Source organism: Octopus sinensis, linkage group LG20, assembly GCF_006345805.1.
Source record: "Octopus sinensis linkage group LG20, ASM634580v1, whole genome shotgun sequence".
In the NCBI taxonomy this organism is placed as follows: Eukaryota; Metazoa; Mollusca; class Cephalopoda; order Octopoda; family Octopodidae; genus Octopus; species Octopus sinensis.
Window position 1 is genome coordinate 900,417 of NC_043016.1, and position 17,500 is coordinate 917,916.

The 17,500-nt window shown below is 36.6% G+C and overlaps 1 protein-coding gene across 2 annotated transcripts in view; it reads right to left on the bottom strand.

Moving 5' to 3' along the window:
• LOC115222654 (carboxypeptidase M-like) overlaps positions 1-14,481 on the bottom strand; it is a 75,832-nt gene extending 61,351 nt beyond the window's left edge. For both annotated transcript variants that reach the window (XM_036511581.1, XM_036511582.1), the window contains exons 1-3: positions 14,228-14,481; positions 10,685-10,866; positions 5,396-5,563 (exon numbers count right to left, since the gene is read on the bottom strand). In XM_036511581.1, the coding sequence (XP_036367474.1) occupies positions 5,396-5,563; positions 10,685-10,866; positions 14,228-14,466 (589 nt within the window). In that variant the 5' untranslated portion in view covers positions 14,467-14,481. The remainder of the gene's footprint in view (positions 1-5,395; positions 5,564-10,684; positions 10,867-14,227) is intronic.
• Positions 14,482-17,500: the final 3,019 nt, after the last annotated feature.

Here is a 17,500-nt window from a genome sequence, read left to right on the forward strand (position 1 = left end):
TAATTGAGAAGTGAAATACAACTAGTACGTGTGCTTATTATTGGCAGAATGACCGTCCCGATATACATCAAACTATATTTCAGCAAAGACAAACATATATACTTCTTTAATTCTGTGAAGTTGCATGGCTAAGTGGTTAGACTGTTGCACACCTTATCGTAATACCATGGTTCCGATCCCCGGATTGGTCAGTGTCTTGCGTTCTGGAGCAAAACTTTTCATTTCACACTATTCCAGTCCCCTACGCTGTTCCAGCAGCAGCTGAGAAGGTTTGCATGCGAGAAACCAGCGCCCGGTCCAGAGTAGAGTTGGCAGTCTCAGTCACTTATACGCTATGCAAATTCGATAAAGTTATGGTCTAATGCCTCCTTGGACCGAAGACATACGTTAAAAAGAAACTAAGCTAACATGTCTACATTTCTGTGTACTACTCTATTCGTGTATTTATCTATCTTCCTACCTACCACTCTGTCTGTCTGTCTATCTATCTATCTATCTATCTATCTATCTATCTATCTATCTATCTATCTATCTATCTATCTATCTATCTGTCTGTCTGTCTGTCTGTCTGTCTGTCTGTCTGTCTGTCTGTCTGTCTGTCTGGCTGGCTGCCTGTCTGTCTGTCTGTCTGTCTGTCTATCTATCTATCTATCTATCTATCTGTCTGTCTGTCTTCTGTCTGTCTATCTATCTATTTAACTACATACCTGTCTACTATGTATCTTTCTATCTACCTACATATCTATCTACCTACATATTTATCTATTTATATATATATATATATATATATATATATATATATATATTTATATATATATTTATATATATATTTATCTACATATCTATCAATCTACCTACCAACCTACCTACCTACCTACCTACCTACCTACCTACCTACCAACATACCTGCCGGCCTACGTACGTACGTACGTACCTACCTGCCTACATACCTATTCTACCTATATACTTGTCTATCTATCTATCAATCTGTCTATTTATCTATGTTACTATCTTATCAGTCTTATCTATTTATCTATCTGCCTAGTAAAGATACTTAGGTTTCTGCTTATTATGTTGACCTGATGATCCTGATTGTGGTCCCTATTCACGGACAGGGCGCTGCCTTGTGTTCTTGGGATAAGTCGTCTAGTTTCACGTTATTCCTGTACATCAGCTCTAAATGATTTCTAACAATACCAAGGATGTAAACCCTGCGAAGGAGAGCGGTGCCTTCTAAGCAGAGGTTCTCAACATGGATGCGTATGATCCCTGAAGGTCCGTATAGCATGTTTGGGTGTCCATAAAAAAAAGAGTAAATTAGGGATCCACAATGGTGTTTTAAGAGCCGCTGAAACAATTTTGCTTTAGATGTATGTATTGGTATATATTGCAAAAAACAGCTGAGTTTCTTTCTCTGATATTTTACGTAGTCCAACCTACACAAGTTAATGTGTGAAAAAAATTGGTATTTTGAAAGAAGATTCTATAAAACTAGTTTTTAAACATCAATTGACTATAGTGCCTCACCAGAATAAAATTGTAATCAAAGGTATCCATAGATAAAATCTCTGGTCTTATGAGTACGGCGGCGCAATATCGGCCTAAAGTCAAAGTCTATCATATCATTTATCTTATACTAGACCGTGGACATGCAAGGTAACCACTTCAAGGATTTTATAGTCAAATTAATGGACCTAAGCACTTGTTTTTTAAGCCTAGTACTTATTGAATCGGTCTCTTTTGTAGAACCGCATTAACACGCCAACACTGACGGTGAATCAGTGGTAGAGGACAAAAACAGACGCAAAGTCACAAACACACATCTATCTATCTATCTATCTATCTATCTATCTATCTATCTATCTATCTATCGAGGAATACCTGACCCGCCTGTTTCAAACGACTTTCGGCCCGGGACCTATGGACAACTTCCAGAGATGCCTGGCCTGGCAGTGCTACCGAGAAGCGCTACCCGTTCGGGATAAGCTCTATAGGCATGGCTCGAGAAACACGGGGCCGACCTGCCCGAGATGCGGGCAGAGCGACGAAACCGCTCTACACGCAATCGTGCAGTGTCCAGCAATTTCCCACCTGTGGGCTTATGTCGAACGACTGCTGTCACGTGTGGGACGTGTCGGTTTATCAGCCGAGTCTATCGTTAATATCGTCACGCCTCCTTCCTTCAAACGGGAAGGAAGAGCTATTTTTATCATACTTGTGGCTATGGCGAAAGAATGTATCTGGTGGACGCGCCTGAAAGGATTAGAGACAAACACTTTCCTCTCTGGTCAATCTCTCATCAACTTCTTCAAGTATCACTTGAGGAGGAAGTGAGAGTAGAGAGGCAAGTTTTGTCTAGTGAATGTTTTAAAAAACGATGGGTGAATGTAGCAAGGATGGCACGTATGAATGACGAAGCCACCTTGACTATGATTCTATGAACCATAAAAATTAATACAGAGAGTTGCTTATTTGCAAAAGAAAAAAAAAAAAGAAGTATAACATGTGACTTCATTGACCGAGGTTACCGTGGTCTTTTCCGTAGGCTTTTCTTTCCACGGGTAAACCTCACCTGTCCTCCCCTTTACACTTCATATTGACATTTCTGTGATAACGATCCCTACTGATCATTTTTTTCCTCTCCCCCTTTTTTTGTCCTCTTTCTCTCCTTTTACGATCCCTTTTGATCGAAACTCCCCCCCTCATTTTTTTTTCCTTTAACCTTCAAAAGAAAAGCTCTACCTTGTAATTTGTTCTATCTGTGTGCAGCCCTGTGTGGCTAATAAAGAAACATATCTATCTATCTTCTATCTATCTATCTATCTATCTATCTATCTATCTATCTATCTATCTATCTATCTGTCTGTCTGTCTGTCTGTCTGTCTGTCTGTCTGTCATTCTGTCTGTCTATCTATCCATCCATCCATCCATCCATCCATCTATCTATCTAGCTATCTACCAATCTATCAGTTTGTCTATCTGTGTACTTAATTCATGAGCTTTTTTGTCGAAATCTTAGGGAACATAAACAAACTAACACCGTTCCTGAACCACCCACACGTACATGTTTGCGTACATGCATATATGCACTCGGACAAGTGTATATACACGGACATATGTACACACACCCCTACACAACCACATCTATATGTCTTTCTATATATATATATATATATATATATATATATATATATCTTTGTATCACTACCTATAGATAATGGTATAATACAAATTATGATTTGGCAATAAAGCAATAGAGACCTATATTTATAGGAAATGCATCACACATATAAGTAGAAAATATATTAGGAGCTCGGCGCTCAGCGTTTAAAGTAAATTGGAAATTGAATGCCATTTAGAGTTAATAAATAGACTTAGTAGAAACTAGTCTGGCTTCTGGCGTTAATTAAGTTTGATAAACAAGTTATACCGCTGCTCACAACTACAATATAGAGCAAGCATTTTAATTGAATAACATTTCCCCCCGCCCGCCATTCTTTGTATCTATCTCTCCCACTTTCTTCACATGCACGTACATACAGGCACGTGCAGAATTCTTAAATATATATATGTGTGTATGTGTATATGTGTGTGTGTTTTGTGTGTGTGTGTGTGTGTGTGTGTATAAGTTGGATGAAATGAGAAATAAGGAAAGCTTTATCGAGGTGGATAAACCTTTATATTTTGGGCAAAGAACTATCTTCAGTAGAATACAGTCAAAGAAATGTGTCTTTTCATAAATTCTGCCATTTACAAATTTTCTACATTGTTAGATTTTCTCATTTCGCATCTCAGTTTCCTACTTCTGCACTACAATGTTTCAACTGCATTATAGCGGCCATCTTTCATATATGTATATTGGGTTGGCAAGAAAGTAATTTCGTTTCTCGCAAATAGAGTTACGATTCTTTTGAATGGCCCTTGTCAATGTTATATTTTCCTTTAGACGTTTGATAACCGTTACTTTTAGCTTATTTTAGAAGTAAATTGTGCGTAATTTTGTTTACAGCTGTTAGTTAAAACTAATTTTAACATGGAGTGCAAAAATGAACATTTTCGCAATAATTTGCTGTTTTATTTTCTTAAAGTCATGAAACGTGCTGAGGCTCACAAAGCGATATGTGAAGTTTATGGTGTTGATTGCTTAACAGAACAAACATGTCCGAAATAGTTTTAAAATTCCGTTCTGGAATTTTCTCTCTCAAAGATAACCAACATTCTGGTCGACCCACTGAAGTTGAATATGACCGAAGCAAAGCCATAATTGAATTTGATTGTCTTATAACGGTGCGAGAGATTGCAGAGAAGTTAACTGTATGAAAATCGCTCAAAATATCTTGGGCTTGTTATTTGGGCTCCGCATAAATTGATGCTCGATATTTGGCCTCCACATAAATTGAAACAGATTCACTTAATACAATGAATCAATATTTGCGATATGGATCTCAAACGGAAAGAAATTTATCTTTTCTTGAAACTGGTGATAAAAAATGGATTGTCTACAATAACATCAATCGAAAACGATCATGGTGCAAGCATAATGAACAAACACAAACCATATCGGAAGTTGAATTGCATCATAAAAGGTCATGCTGTGAATTTGGTGGGATTACAAAAGTGTTGTGTATTGTGAGCCGCTTCCAAGGATCCAAACGATCAATTCAGATGTTTACTATCAACAACTGATGAAACTGGAGGAATCAATAAAAGAAAAAGGGCTAGAATTGGCAAATCGTAAAGGAATTGTGTTCCACCATGTCAACGCTAGATCACACACGCCTTTGTTAACTCGTAAAAAATTATTGGTGCTTGGTTGGGTGGTGATGTCACATCCACCATGTAGCCCTGACCTTACGATATCAGATTACCATTTACTTCGAAGTTTGCAAAATGCTTAGAATGGCAATGACCTGAAATTGCACTTGCTTCAGTTTTTGGCTGATGAGGACCAGAAGTTATATGAGCGCGGAATCATGTCAGAAAGATGGCAAAAGGAAATCAAAGAAAATGGAAAATTTATAATTGATTAAAGTTCTTTATTTGTATGAAAAAATATTACGCAATAACTTTCTTGCCAACACAATATACGTGTGTGTGTGTGTGTGTGTGTGTGTGTGTGTGTGTGACCCCCGTCTGTCTGTCTGTCTTTGTGTTTGTGTATGTCCCACTACCACCGCTTAACAAACGATGTTGGTGTGTTTGCATCCACGTAACTTAGCGGTTAGGCAAAATTAACCGGTAGAATAAGTACCAAGCCTAAAAAATAAATAATTACTAGGGTCGATTGATTCGACTAAAAATTCAAGGCGGTGCCCCAGCCTGGCCACAATATAATGATTGAAACAAGTAAAAAAAGAAAGAAGATAAAAGAAGAAATCTTGAAACACAAACTTACCTTTGAGAGGGTACCATGCTGCACCATTTGTAATCCCATCTTTAAAATATTCATTAGCTGAACAATTTATAGAATGGTGCATGTCGTGATGACTTCTAGAATAATTTAGTGCCAAATACACAAACACATCGTCATCCGGAGATTTTGAGTAGGCCATCTTATCCATATCTAGAAATATATAAAAGAAAAGGCATTAGAGTATATATATATATATATATGTGTGTGTGTGTGTGTGTGTGTATAAATTCTATTATAAATCTTCTTGTCCATTCCCTTGCATTCACCCTTATGTTAAAAAGAGAACAAATGTAGAGTGGTTTATAGACATTTGAGATCTACTTCTAGCGTATTGGCGTATATACTTAAAAATTATTGCAGAGTGGAAGCCCTTTAAAAAGCACACAAAACCGTTAGATTCAATTCAACATTTAAATTTAATTTGTCAAAATATTTTTCGCGCTCTGAGACCGCGACCTGTTCACTGACAAAACTTCGGTGGTCTTTATACGCTAGCCATGATCTAATTTTTTAATGATTATATCCTCAATTTATACGTATATATATATATATAATATATATATATATATATATATATATATATATAGATAGATAGATAGATAGATAGATAGATAGATACATACATACATACATACATACATACATACATACATACATACATACATACATCATACATACATACATACATGCATACATACATGCATAGAGAACGAGAGAAATATAGTGGAAGAGACGAAATCGTGGCATAAGATGTTACGTGCTGTGTGCTAAGAAATTTACTCCTCAAACACATGCCTTTTGTTTCAGTTGTCCTGTGTAGTACCTTGGACAACTGACTTCATAAGTCCCGGGACAACCAATCTCTTGTGAGTGGTTTTTGGTGGGTGGGCTCCATTCTGCTTCGCATACATGTGAGTTTGAATCTGTTTATTCAAATTATTGAATAGAAGCAGCTTAATAATATAAACTAACATCATGTTCTTAACATGCTTGTGTTGTTTAAACACCAGAAATAGTGATAAAAAGAAAGAAAACGATATATTTCAGTTAGGCGAAACGAAATCTCCCAGAAGTGATGATGCGACCGACGATGTACCGTTTGACCTTAGTGCAGCTTTTCAATGCATCGCACTCACCTCACCTCTGAAGCAAAATCAGAATCCTTAGTCTGAGCTAGATACAAGTAGTCTCTGAACTATCCTACCTGTGCAACGCACTTGCAAATCAGCAAATAGTTCATATACACTCTATATGTAATTCAGGTAACCGGTTTAAATTTATTGTGTTCTTTAACACTATACATCATTAACGGGTTTTACATGGAAGACAAACCAGAGTCTCTAATGTTTAATCTACGTTTGTTACGTATGAGGTATACATAGCGCTTTCTATTTCGTAACCTAAATTTATTATAGATCTTAAGAATTTTGCTTTCCAACCATATAGTTTTGGATTCAGTCCCACTGCATAGTACTGAGGGCAAATATCTTTTACAGCCTCAAGGCAACCAAAATCCTTGTAGGTTGATCTGCTAAACGAAAACTTTAAAGTCGGTCATGTGTGTGTGGTGTGTGTGTGTGTGCGCGCGCACATGCATGTAATAAACCTATTTCTTTACTACCCACAATGGGCTAAACACAGAGGGGACAAACAAGGACGAATACACGGATTAAGTCGATTACATCGACCCCAGTGGATAACTGGTACTTATTTAATCGACCCCGAAAGGATGAAAGTCAAAGTCGACCCCGACGGAATTTGAACTCAGAACGTAGCGGCAGGCGAAATAAGGTTAAGCATTTCTCCCGGGGCGCTAACGTGTCTGCCAGCTCACCATGCGTGTAATAAGCCACAAGAAGACTGGGGAAATACAGCTAGCCATGGTTTCTTGGCCGATATGTTAATTCATTTCATCATTTATCAAGCTAGTAAAGATAAGACGGCTTAAAACTGTTTTCGATGTTATCAAGTTTTAAATGATCACGGATATAGGCTAATTATGAAGCCGGCCGAACCGGGTTCAAACGATATATGTTGTTCGCAGCTGGAAATTCTAAATCCTGATACAGCAAGAAAGTTTTACTTTTAGATAATCCGAGAAAAGTCATACAACAATCCTCTCAGAATTAATCAAATGGAAAAATCATTTCTAAGACCAAGCTCTATATTAACATATCAAAAAAGCTGTTCCTTTTGGCTACATAAAAACCGTGTGGATTAAAAGACTTAAGAACCTCCAGTGTTTGTATAAATACCTTGAGCGAATTTTCTTTTATTTTATTCATTTCCGCATTTTACAAGATTCATCTTAGTGAAAATTGAAGATAACCACCAGGAAAATTATAACCAATTCAAGCATTGGTTTATGTAACTTTTGATTCTCGTTCTATATTTCTTGTATTTCCTGTGTACTCAATTACCCAGTCTTGATTTTATAAATACACGTCCTAATTCAAATCTCGATTACATCGAACGCAGTTATTAAACAACTTTGTTGTTTTACCAGCTTGATAAATGGCAAAATAAATAATAGTTCGACCAGGAAACCCTGGGTAGCTTATTTTTTGCGGATTTTATAAAATAATAATAATAATAATAATAATTATTATTATTATTATTATATTATTATTATTATTATATTATTATTATTGTTATTGTTATTGTTATTATTATTATTATTATTATTATTATATTAGTATTATTATTATTATTATTATTATTATTATTATTATGGCACACTAGGGACCATCTCAAAGAAAGCAATATTTTGGCATGAAAAGCTACAAATACCAAACTTCATAGGAAGAACGCAGCCGGCAGCAATACTCGGAACGACACGTGGCGAGGAAAGAGTCGCATCTCTAAGTTGCGCGAAGGAGGTGAGACGTGTCATAGATATCTCAAGGGAAGAAAGGAAAATTGGAAAAATTTGAATCAAAATAATAATAATAATAATAATAATAATAATAATATAATAATAATAATAATAATAATAATAATAATGTGGTACTGGGCACTGGCTTTCATGGCTCCTGATCTTAACTGATTGGAAGTGTTATCATGTACATTGTTTTGTCTTGGTATAAAAGATGGACTTTAGCAAATATTCTGATCAATACAACAAATTTGCTCATCATTGTTTGACCTTAACCAGTTGAGCATGTCTGTTAGTGGCTGACGATATGTGCATCTCTGATCACAAGCAGAAGTAGTGGGGGAGCAACATAGCCGTGTGTTGAGAGGAATTCTTTGGAGTTTGAAACATAGAAACATGGGTGTTTTGTTCAACATCCTTAAACAACCCTCATTCAGGGACCTTTTGAGCGGAATGTGCTACTCGACTTGAAGAAAATTCTAACTGGGCCCCACCTATAAGGTCATGTGCTGTTTATCTTGATATGAGATCACCCTGTCGCGCACATATCGTGTGATGCATGTGCCTGGTGTAACTTTATCAGACGGATAGTTATGATGGGTATACCGATCTACGTATCTTTGTGCCTCAGTGTCACTTTGATGACATGCGCTTCTCTCTCACTCAATAATAATAATAATAATAATTTATAATAAATAATAAATTATTATTATTATTATTATTATTATTATTATTATTATTATTATTATTCTATTATTATTATCATTAATGTTATTATTATAATTATTAGTGAAACTACACAATCGTTAGAACACCGGAGAAAATGGTTTGCAACGTGTCGTCCGTCTTTACGTTCTTAGTTGACTTTGCCTTTCATGAAAAAAGTACTCGTCAAGCACTGGAGTCAATGTAATCAACTAACTCCCTTCCCACAAAATTTCAGATCTTGTGCCTAAAGTAGAAAGGAATATCAGTCAGCCAGTCAGCTAGTCAGTCAGCCAGTCAGTCAGTTAGTCAGTCAGTTAGTTAGTTAGCAGCCTTGTCAGTTAAGGCGGCTGGCAGGCAGAATTGTTAGCACGCCTGTTTAAATGCTTTGTCATATTTTCTTTCGGGGTCGATAAATTAAATATCAATTACGTACTGGTTCCGATCTGATCGACGAGCCACCTCCCACAAAATTTCAGGCCTTGTGTCTATATATTTCTTTATTGCCCACAAGGGTCTAAACATAGACAAACGGATTAAGTCGATTACATCGACCCCAGTGCGAAACTGGTACTTTATTTATCGACCCCGAAAGGATGAAAGGCAAAGTCGACCTTGGAGGAATTTAAACTCAGAACGTAATGACAGACGAATTACCGCTAAGCATTTCGCCAGTCGTGCTAACGTTTCTGCCAGCTCGCCGCCTTCCAATAGTAGAATGGATTATCATTAATAGTAGTTGTAGTATTACTATAAAAAGTACAAAAGATTTGTAAAATTTAGTTACCCAGAAAGCCTTCGGTAGCATTACTACCCAAAACTTTTTGTGCCTTTTACTATGCTGACCCTTTTAACTGGTCGAGTGTTGTACCTGTTAGACTTAGTACCAACTAGCCAACGAATTCAACGCGCACGCGTTTATCACTCACAACTGCTTGACAACTGGTTTTCGTTTGTTTACTTCCCCGTACCTTGTAGGGTAGGCAAAATGAGTTCGTAAAATAGGTACAAGTACTCGATGGAGCCGACTAAACCCTTTAATGCAGTCTCAGAATGTCCGCAGTCAATTGAATGAAGACAGTAAAAGACAAAAGAAGCGTCTCTATGTTTTGTCTTTTACCTTTTACTTGTGTCAGTCATTGGACAGCAGTCATGCTGGGACACTGAACTGAAGGGATTAGCTGAAGAAGTCAACACTAGTACCTATTTTTTAATAAGTTTATTACACGTTCTATAACGATCTTTTGCTGGACCCCCTAACTTACGAGGACGTCAACAATCCAACGTTTGTTGTTATGCAGTTGTAGGACACACAAACACACACCCATACATACATACATATATATAAACGCGAGCGCGCTGTGTATATATACATTTATATACATATATATATATATATATATATATATATATATATATATGTATATAAATGTATATATACACAGCGCGCTCGCGTTTATATATACCTTCACACACACATAGACGCACATAAATATACATTACGCATATATACACACACACCGTATATATTATATATATAATATATGTATATATATATATAGATATATATTATATATAATATATATAATATATATATATATATATTATATATATGCTTGTGCATATTGTGTATGTGTGTGCTTAGAAATACAAATATATATACATGTACTGTGTATAACAATTTTAATTACTCCCTCTCGTGTAGTCAAACGGGTAGTTAACGACGACGGCTCCACCGTGAAAGCTAGCAGATAATACAAATGTATTCGAGCGAATCCAATTCATAATTGCTCGGGTTTCAGGTTCGATTTTTTTTGCTGAAGCAGGATTTTCATTGAAATTTCGGTTCAGGTCAGACATGCGTCTATTATACCTAAAGAGAGAAAAAAAAATATTAATAAATAAACATATATAAAATTTTGATGCAAAGAACGGAGAAGTAATATATAAAAGAAGATGGTTGAAGGTTAGTTTGAGAAAATAACATTCAACAGCATTTAAATTTAACAGAGAATCATCATCATTATCGTCGGCAAATTCGTCATCATTCTCATCGCTGTCTTGATTTTCTTTATGATCTGTATTATAGCCGTCACCATCATCCTCGTCGTCGTCATTATCAATATCATCCTCACCATTTTCCTGACCATTATTATCCTCATCATCATCGTCATTGTCAACATCATCATAATCATCATCAGAATATTCACATTATCATTACTGTCGACATCATCGCAATTATCCTCTTCATCGACATCAACATTATCATTAACACCATCGTCACCAGTAGCATCAACAACACTACCACATATCGCGTACCACCTTTTCCTCTTCCTCTGCCTCCTAATCATCATCATCATCATCATCCACATCATTATCATATCAGCACGCTAACCAGAAGCAATGCTAACTCGAAGACCGAAGTGCTGAAATAACCATCCCCGCCATAGCCGCAGACGAAGATGTGTGGCTAAGAAGCTTTGCTTGGCGGAAACTGGGCGATTGTGTCCTGCTATATCCTCGAGCCGATTGATCGATAGACAAATACTCTTTTACTTGTTTCAGTCGTTTGACTGCGGCCATGCTGGAGCACCGCCTTTAGTCGAGCAAATCGACCCCAGGACTTATTCTTTGTAAGCCTAGTACTTATGCTATCGGTCTCTTTTGCCAAACCGCTAAGTGACGGGGACGTAAACACACCAGCATCGGTTGTCAAGCAATGCTAGGGGGACAAACACAGACACGCAAACATATACATACACACACACACATACACACACACACACACACACATATATATATATAATATATATATATATATATACACATATATACGACGGGCTTCTTTCAGTTTCCGTCTACCAAATCCACTCACAAGGCCTTTGTCGGCCCGAGGCTATAGCATAAGACACTTGCCCAAGATGCCACGCAGTGGGACTGAACCCAGAACTATGTGGTTGGTTAGCAAGCTACTTACCACACAGCCACTCCTGCGCCTATATATTTGTTTTGCAACTTTCTTGATGTGAAATCTTTTATTCAAACACACACACACACACATGTTTATATATACATATATGTGGTCTGATAAATAAGTATCCAGACTATTGCCGTAGTGACGAAGCTGAAGCAGCGAGAGTAAAGCCGCTTAGCAAAGATTCGCCTTGGACTTTGTTGTACATGTGCACTTCGTTTTAACGTTCTAGATCGTTTCCGCTGTTTACAGCAGTGCTTGGAAGGAAGGTGTGTAGCGTGTGATCGTCGCATTGACTATGACAGAAAAAGTTATCATGATGATGCCTGCTCAGAGACCTACGCAAAGCTGTAGAAAGTGTATGGAGAGGAGTGTATGAACCGCACACAAGTGTACGAGTGGTTAAAACGTTTCTAAGATGGCCAAAAAATGTCGATATCGACGAACGCTCAGGGGGACCCGCGACCAGCAGATCTCAGAAAAACATAACAGGCGCGCGTGCAGCTGTGAGGGGAAATCGTCGAATCGCCATCCGTGAGTTATCAGAGTATGTGCAGATCAGTTACGGGTCAGGTAAGCGCATTATCACTGAAGATTTGTTATATGAGACGTGTCTGCCAATTTTGGGCCAAAACAGCTTTCAGCTGACCAAAGAGGAACTCGGGATACAGTTGCACAATATCTTTTTGATTGTATTGAGAAATACAATATATTAAAATTTATATTAAAACTATGTAAGTGTGCGTATTTTCCTTTTTTAATTCTTATATACATTACAATCACCACGTGCGGATAATCGAAATTCCTTTGTTCTGTTGCCTACTTACTATATATATATATTATATATATATATATATATATATTATATATATATATATATATATATTATATATATATATGTGTGTGTGTGTGTGTGTGTGTGTATACTAGCTTAAAAGCCGCACTCCTTACGCTTTTGGGCTAGCTTCCCGTGAAGGGTAATTGGGTTGCTGTCCAAAACTAAAGAAAAAACACTAATAATAATAAAGCATTTATTGGCACCACATACCAATATTTTAGGTTCAGTTTGAATGAACAGCTTGAAAGTTCACAAATTTTGAGAGGCCTTTTAAAATCTAAATTTTCAACTGTTAGAATTTGTTGAAAATGCTAATATCGTCATCCACACCTGACCCCAATGCCGGATGTTCGAGAACCAGACAAAGGACAGACTTTCAATACCAGGATCATCCTTATTCCAAAAAGGTGTAATATGTCTGAGGAGAGTACATGTAGACTGAGATTGTAGGGTCCCAGACAGACAGACAAAAGTTTGCGCGTTTTTATATATATATATATATATATGTGTGGTGTGTGTGGTGTGTGTGTGTGTGTGTGTGTGTGTGTGTGTGTGTGTGCGTGCGTGTTGTGTGTGTGTGTGTGTATTTGTCTGTGTGTGTGTGATATATATATTATATATATATATATTGTACATGCAGCACGAGGTTTTGTCAGTGAACAATCGCGGTTTCAAAGCGAAGAAAATATTTTGACACAATAATTTAAAAGTCGAAGTGAATTAACAGGGTTTTTTGTGTGTGTGTGTTTTAAATGGCTATTAAACATCTTCGACACTGCAAATTTGTGTGTACATATATATATATATATATATATATATATATATTATATGTGTGTGTGGGGGGGGGGGTCATTATGCAATAAACACATTTATTTGATCTTCACTTTGTCACTATTCTTTCGTCACACCTTCTGTGACCTCTTCAGTGACTATCTGTGACCCCTCATCTATCAAGCCTATTCCTGTTTCTTCAATCTTGTCTTTCTCTGCTATATATCTGTATCTACGTATGCATTTTTGTGTGGTTCTCTGTGAGGCTCTGTGTTTGGCTTGTGTATGTGTTTCTTGAGTGCGTCTGTATTGGTTTGCATTTTACACCGTTTACATCCGTGTCCTCCTTTTTTATATTTTGTTTACCCTTAGTCACACTTCAGCAGTCAGGTGCATTGCGTTACTATCCCGTTCCCGTTTTCTGGTTAGGCTTGGTCTATCATCTTTTACGTGTGTACCTTTGTAATCTGCCTGGGTATTATGCCAGGTCTAAGTGTGGATAAAATTTTAACTTATATGCTACCTGTCAATTCTTGTGTATATTGATAAAAGATACACGTAATTATATTTAGAGATACTACAGTGTAATTATTTTTAAAAAATAAAACAATATTTAATTATTCTTAGGTGATGGGTAAAACTAGGACTTACCTTCCCACGACACTGTTACAGTCACCCAGGGTGGCTCGGGCATAGCCATCCGGATTGATTGTAGGGAGGATATGTACGACGCTCGTCTGTAGAATCCTGGTTACCGTGCTATTTCTTCGGTAATTTGTTACCAAATAGTCGATGAGGTGAAGAAGTAGTTCCCGTCCAACAACCTGGGAAGAAAAAAGCACAAAAACCGCGTGAGTTAGTGAAAAATGTTCATATATAAACCTAGACATAAGATAAGCCACTGAAAATTCCCTAGCTTTGTGTAAAAGGATATATAAAAGGATCAGATAATTATGATTTTATTCAATATATCCCCTTCTCAGATTCACACACTTATTGCAGCAGCGATTCAGTTTTTTCTAAGCCCTGTAAAAGAACTTTGAAAGTTGGGCCACCAACCAGGCCTATTGCGACACTCTTATAGCCAGGAACTGAGCAGTACCACTTCGTATATTTAACCATGATGTTTCGGTGATGTGGTGATTTAGCGTTCTTTATTTGCATAAATCGTAACGACACAAGTATATTTTATAATAGCTTCAGATTTTGGCAGGCCATGACTTTTGGGATGGATTATATCAATTCCAGTATTCAACTCGCACTTATTTTCACGACGCCTAAGAAAAGCCGGAAGAAATGCCACCGAACAATTCGACCCACGCACTGACGATTCTGTAAGATGGTATTCGTTATATATTACAAACGAATAGGAATTTCTAAATCCTACTAAATGTGGCTAATTCTATGGCTAATTCGTCTTGAGAAAGCATCACGTATAGAATACAATACTAAAAAGCACAGAAATGCCAGCAACAGATGGAAATATATCCATCACCATGGTAGGGGTACAAAGTTAAGCAGGATATTAAGACTGATGCATATATATATATATATATATATATATATATATATATATATAATATATATATACATATACATTCATGTGTGTGCATGTGTGGGTGTGTAATATAGCTATGTATGTATACATTTATATATATATGTATGTTTATATTATATATGTATGTATATATATATGTACATATATATATGTATATATGTATATAGTATATATATATTATATATATATATATATATATATGTATATATATATGTGTATATAATATATATGTATATATATATATGTATGTATACATATATATATACATGTATGTTTATATATATATAATACATGTATGCACGTGTGAGTATGTGTATGTGTGTTAGTCCATTAATCTTATTTACTGCATCCTCTGCTGTTGTTGCCTCTCCTCACGCAGAGAGCAAAGTGCTCGACGCCTTGCTAACCGTTTTGCCGAATATTTACGGATATAGAATTCAGGAATGACATTCCGGTTTCGCGTCATTTCCACTCGGTTGATCATTCCCTTCGACATCTGTGTCCGGACTGGCTTAGCACAGAAGAAGCACCTACCACTGTCACCACCACCACCATCCCGGATTCTAGTTTTCATTGCGAGCAAAAATTAATTTTTCTCTCCAGTCTTCAGTCCCCTACCGTCTAAATTCGTAACCTCGTTCCATTTAAATCGACTTTTACGCACACCTACATTTTCACTCACCACCAACTTCTCAACATTCACTTTAACAACCCCACTACACCTATCTACACCCCCACCATTTAACAAAATATCCAAACACCATACACACCAGCCTTTTTATACAGTATACACATACACTAACACTAACATCCACACTTCAATTACAGGGCAACATGCTCCCCATATACGCACATACATTAACAATCAAATATAAACACACCCACTCTTCCTAATCCCATCCCACACATATCCCTCAATTTCACCTGACATACCTATCTAATAAAACGCACGAAACAGTTTCACAAACACACATACGCAAACACTAAGCTAGTACATACACACACACACATAAACACGCACAAATATGTACACGCCACAAACCATAAACAGTATACACGCTCTCGAGAGCTTCATACATACACAAACACACACACACATACACACGCGCACGCATACACACATATGCAAGGTTCAAAACTGTCTTCATTGACATTCACACCTAAACTATCCTCTCTGTCGCTTCCGGTCATTTCAGCATGTCATGACGGTTATATATTCATCGTTTCTTCTCCATTTCTATCTCCTATCTCTCTCTTCCCTCCTTCTCTCTCTCTCTCTTCTTTTTTCAGAAGATGACTGTATACTCCAAACGTAACAAATGTTTCCTTCCTATTTCCTAAGAATAAAATTTATACACCTTGTCTTCATAACAATAATAAAATAATAATGATGAGATAATAATAATAATAATAATAATAATAATAATAATAATATAATAAATATAATAATAATAATAATAATAATAATAAATGCCCTGATGCAGTACCAGGCAGTGGCTCTCATGCTTCTGATCTTAACTGATTGAAGTGTTATCAATTACATTGTTTTGTCTTGGTATAAAAGATGAGCTACAGCAATATTCTGTTCGGTACCACAGATTTGCTTGTCAGTTGTTTGACTTTACCAGTTGAGCATGTCCGTTAGTGTTGACGAATGGTGCATCTCTGATCACGAGCAGAAGTAGTCGGGGTGCATCATAGCCATGTGTTGAGATGGATTCTTTGGGGTTTGAATAATTCACCTCTGGAAATATGGGTGTTTCGTTCAACATCCTTAAACAACCCTTATTCAGGACCTTTGGAGTAGAATTGCTTACTCAACCAGAAGAAAATTCTAACTGGGCCCCACCTGCAATGCCATGCACTGTTTAAATGATATGAGATCACCATATCGCACACATATGGATGCGATTCATGTGCCTGGTATACCCTTATCAGAGAGGTAGTCATGATGGGTATACTGGGCTTCGTGTATTTGTACCTCAGAGTCGCCTTGATAGCATGCTTTGCTCTTTCAATCAATCACTCAATCAATCATCAATAATAATAATAATAATAATAATAATAATAATAATAATAATAATAATAATAATAATAATAATAATAGTAATAATAATAATAATCCTTTCTACTATAGGACTGAAATTTGGGGAGGGGGATAGTCAATTACGTCAACCCCAGTATTCAACTGATACTTAATTTATCGACCCCGAAAGAATGGAAGGCAAAGTCGACCTTGGTGGAGTTTGAACTCAGAATACAATGACGGACAACATACCGCTAAGCATTTTACCCGGCATGTTAACGATTCTGTCAGCTGCCGACTTTACTAATAGCAACAACAGCAAAAATAATTTCTTCTATAG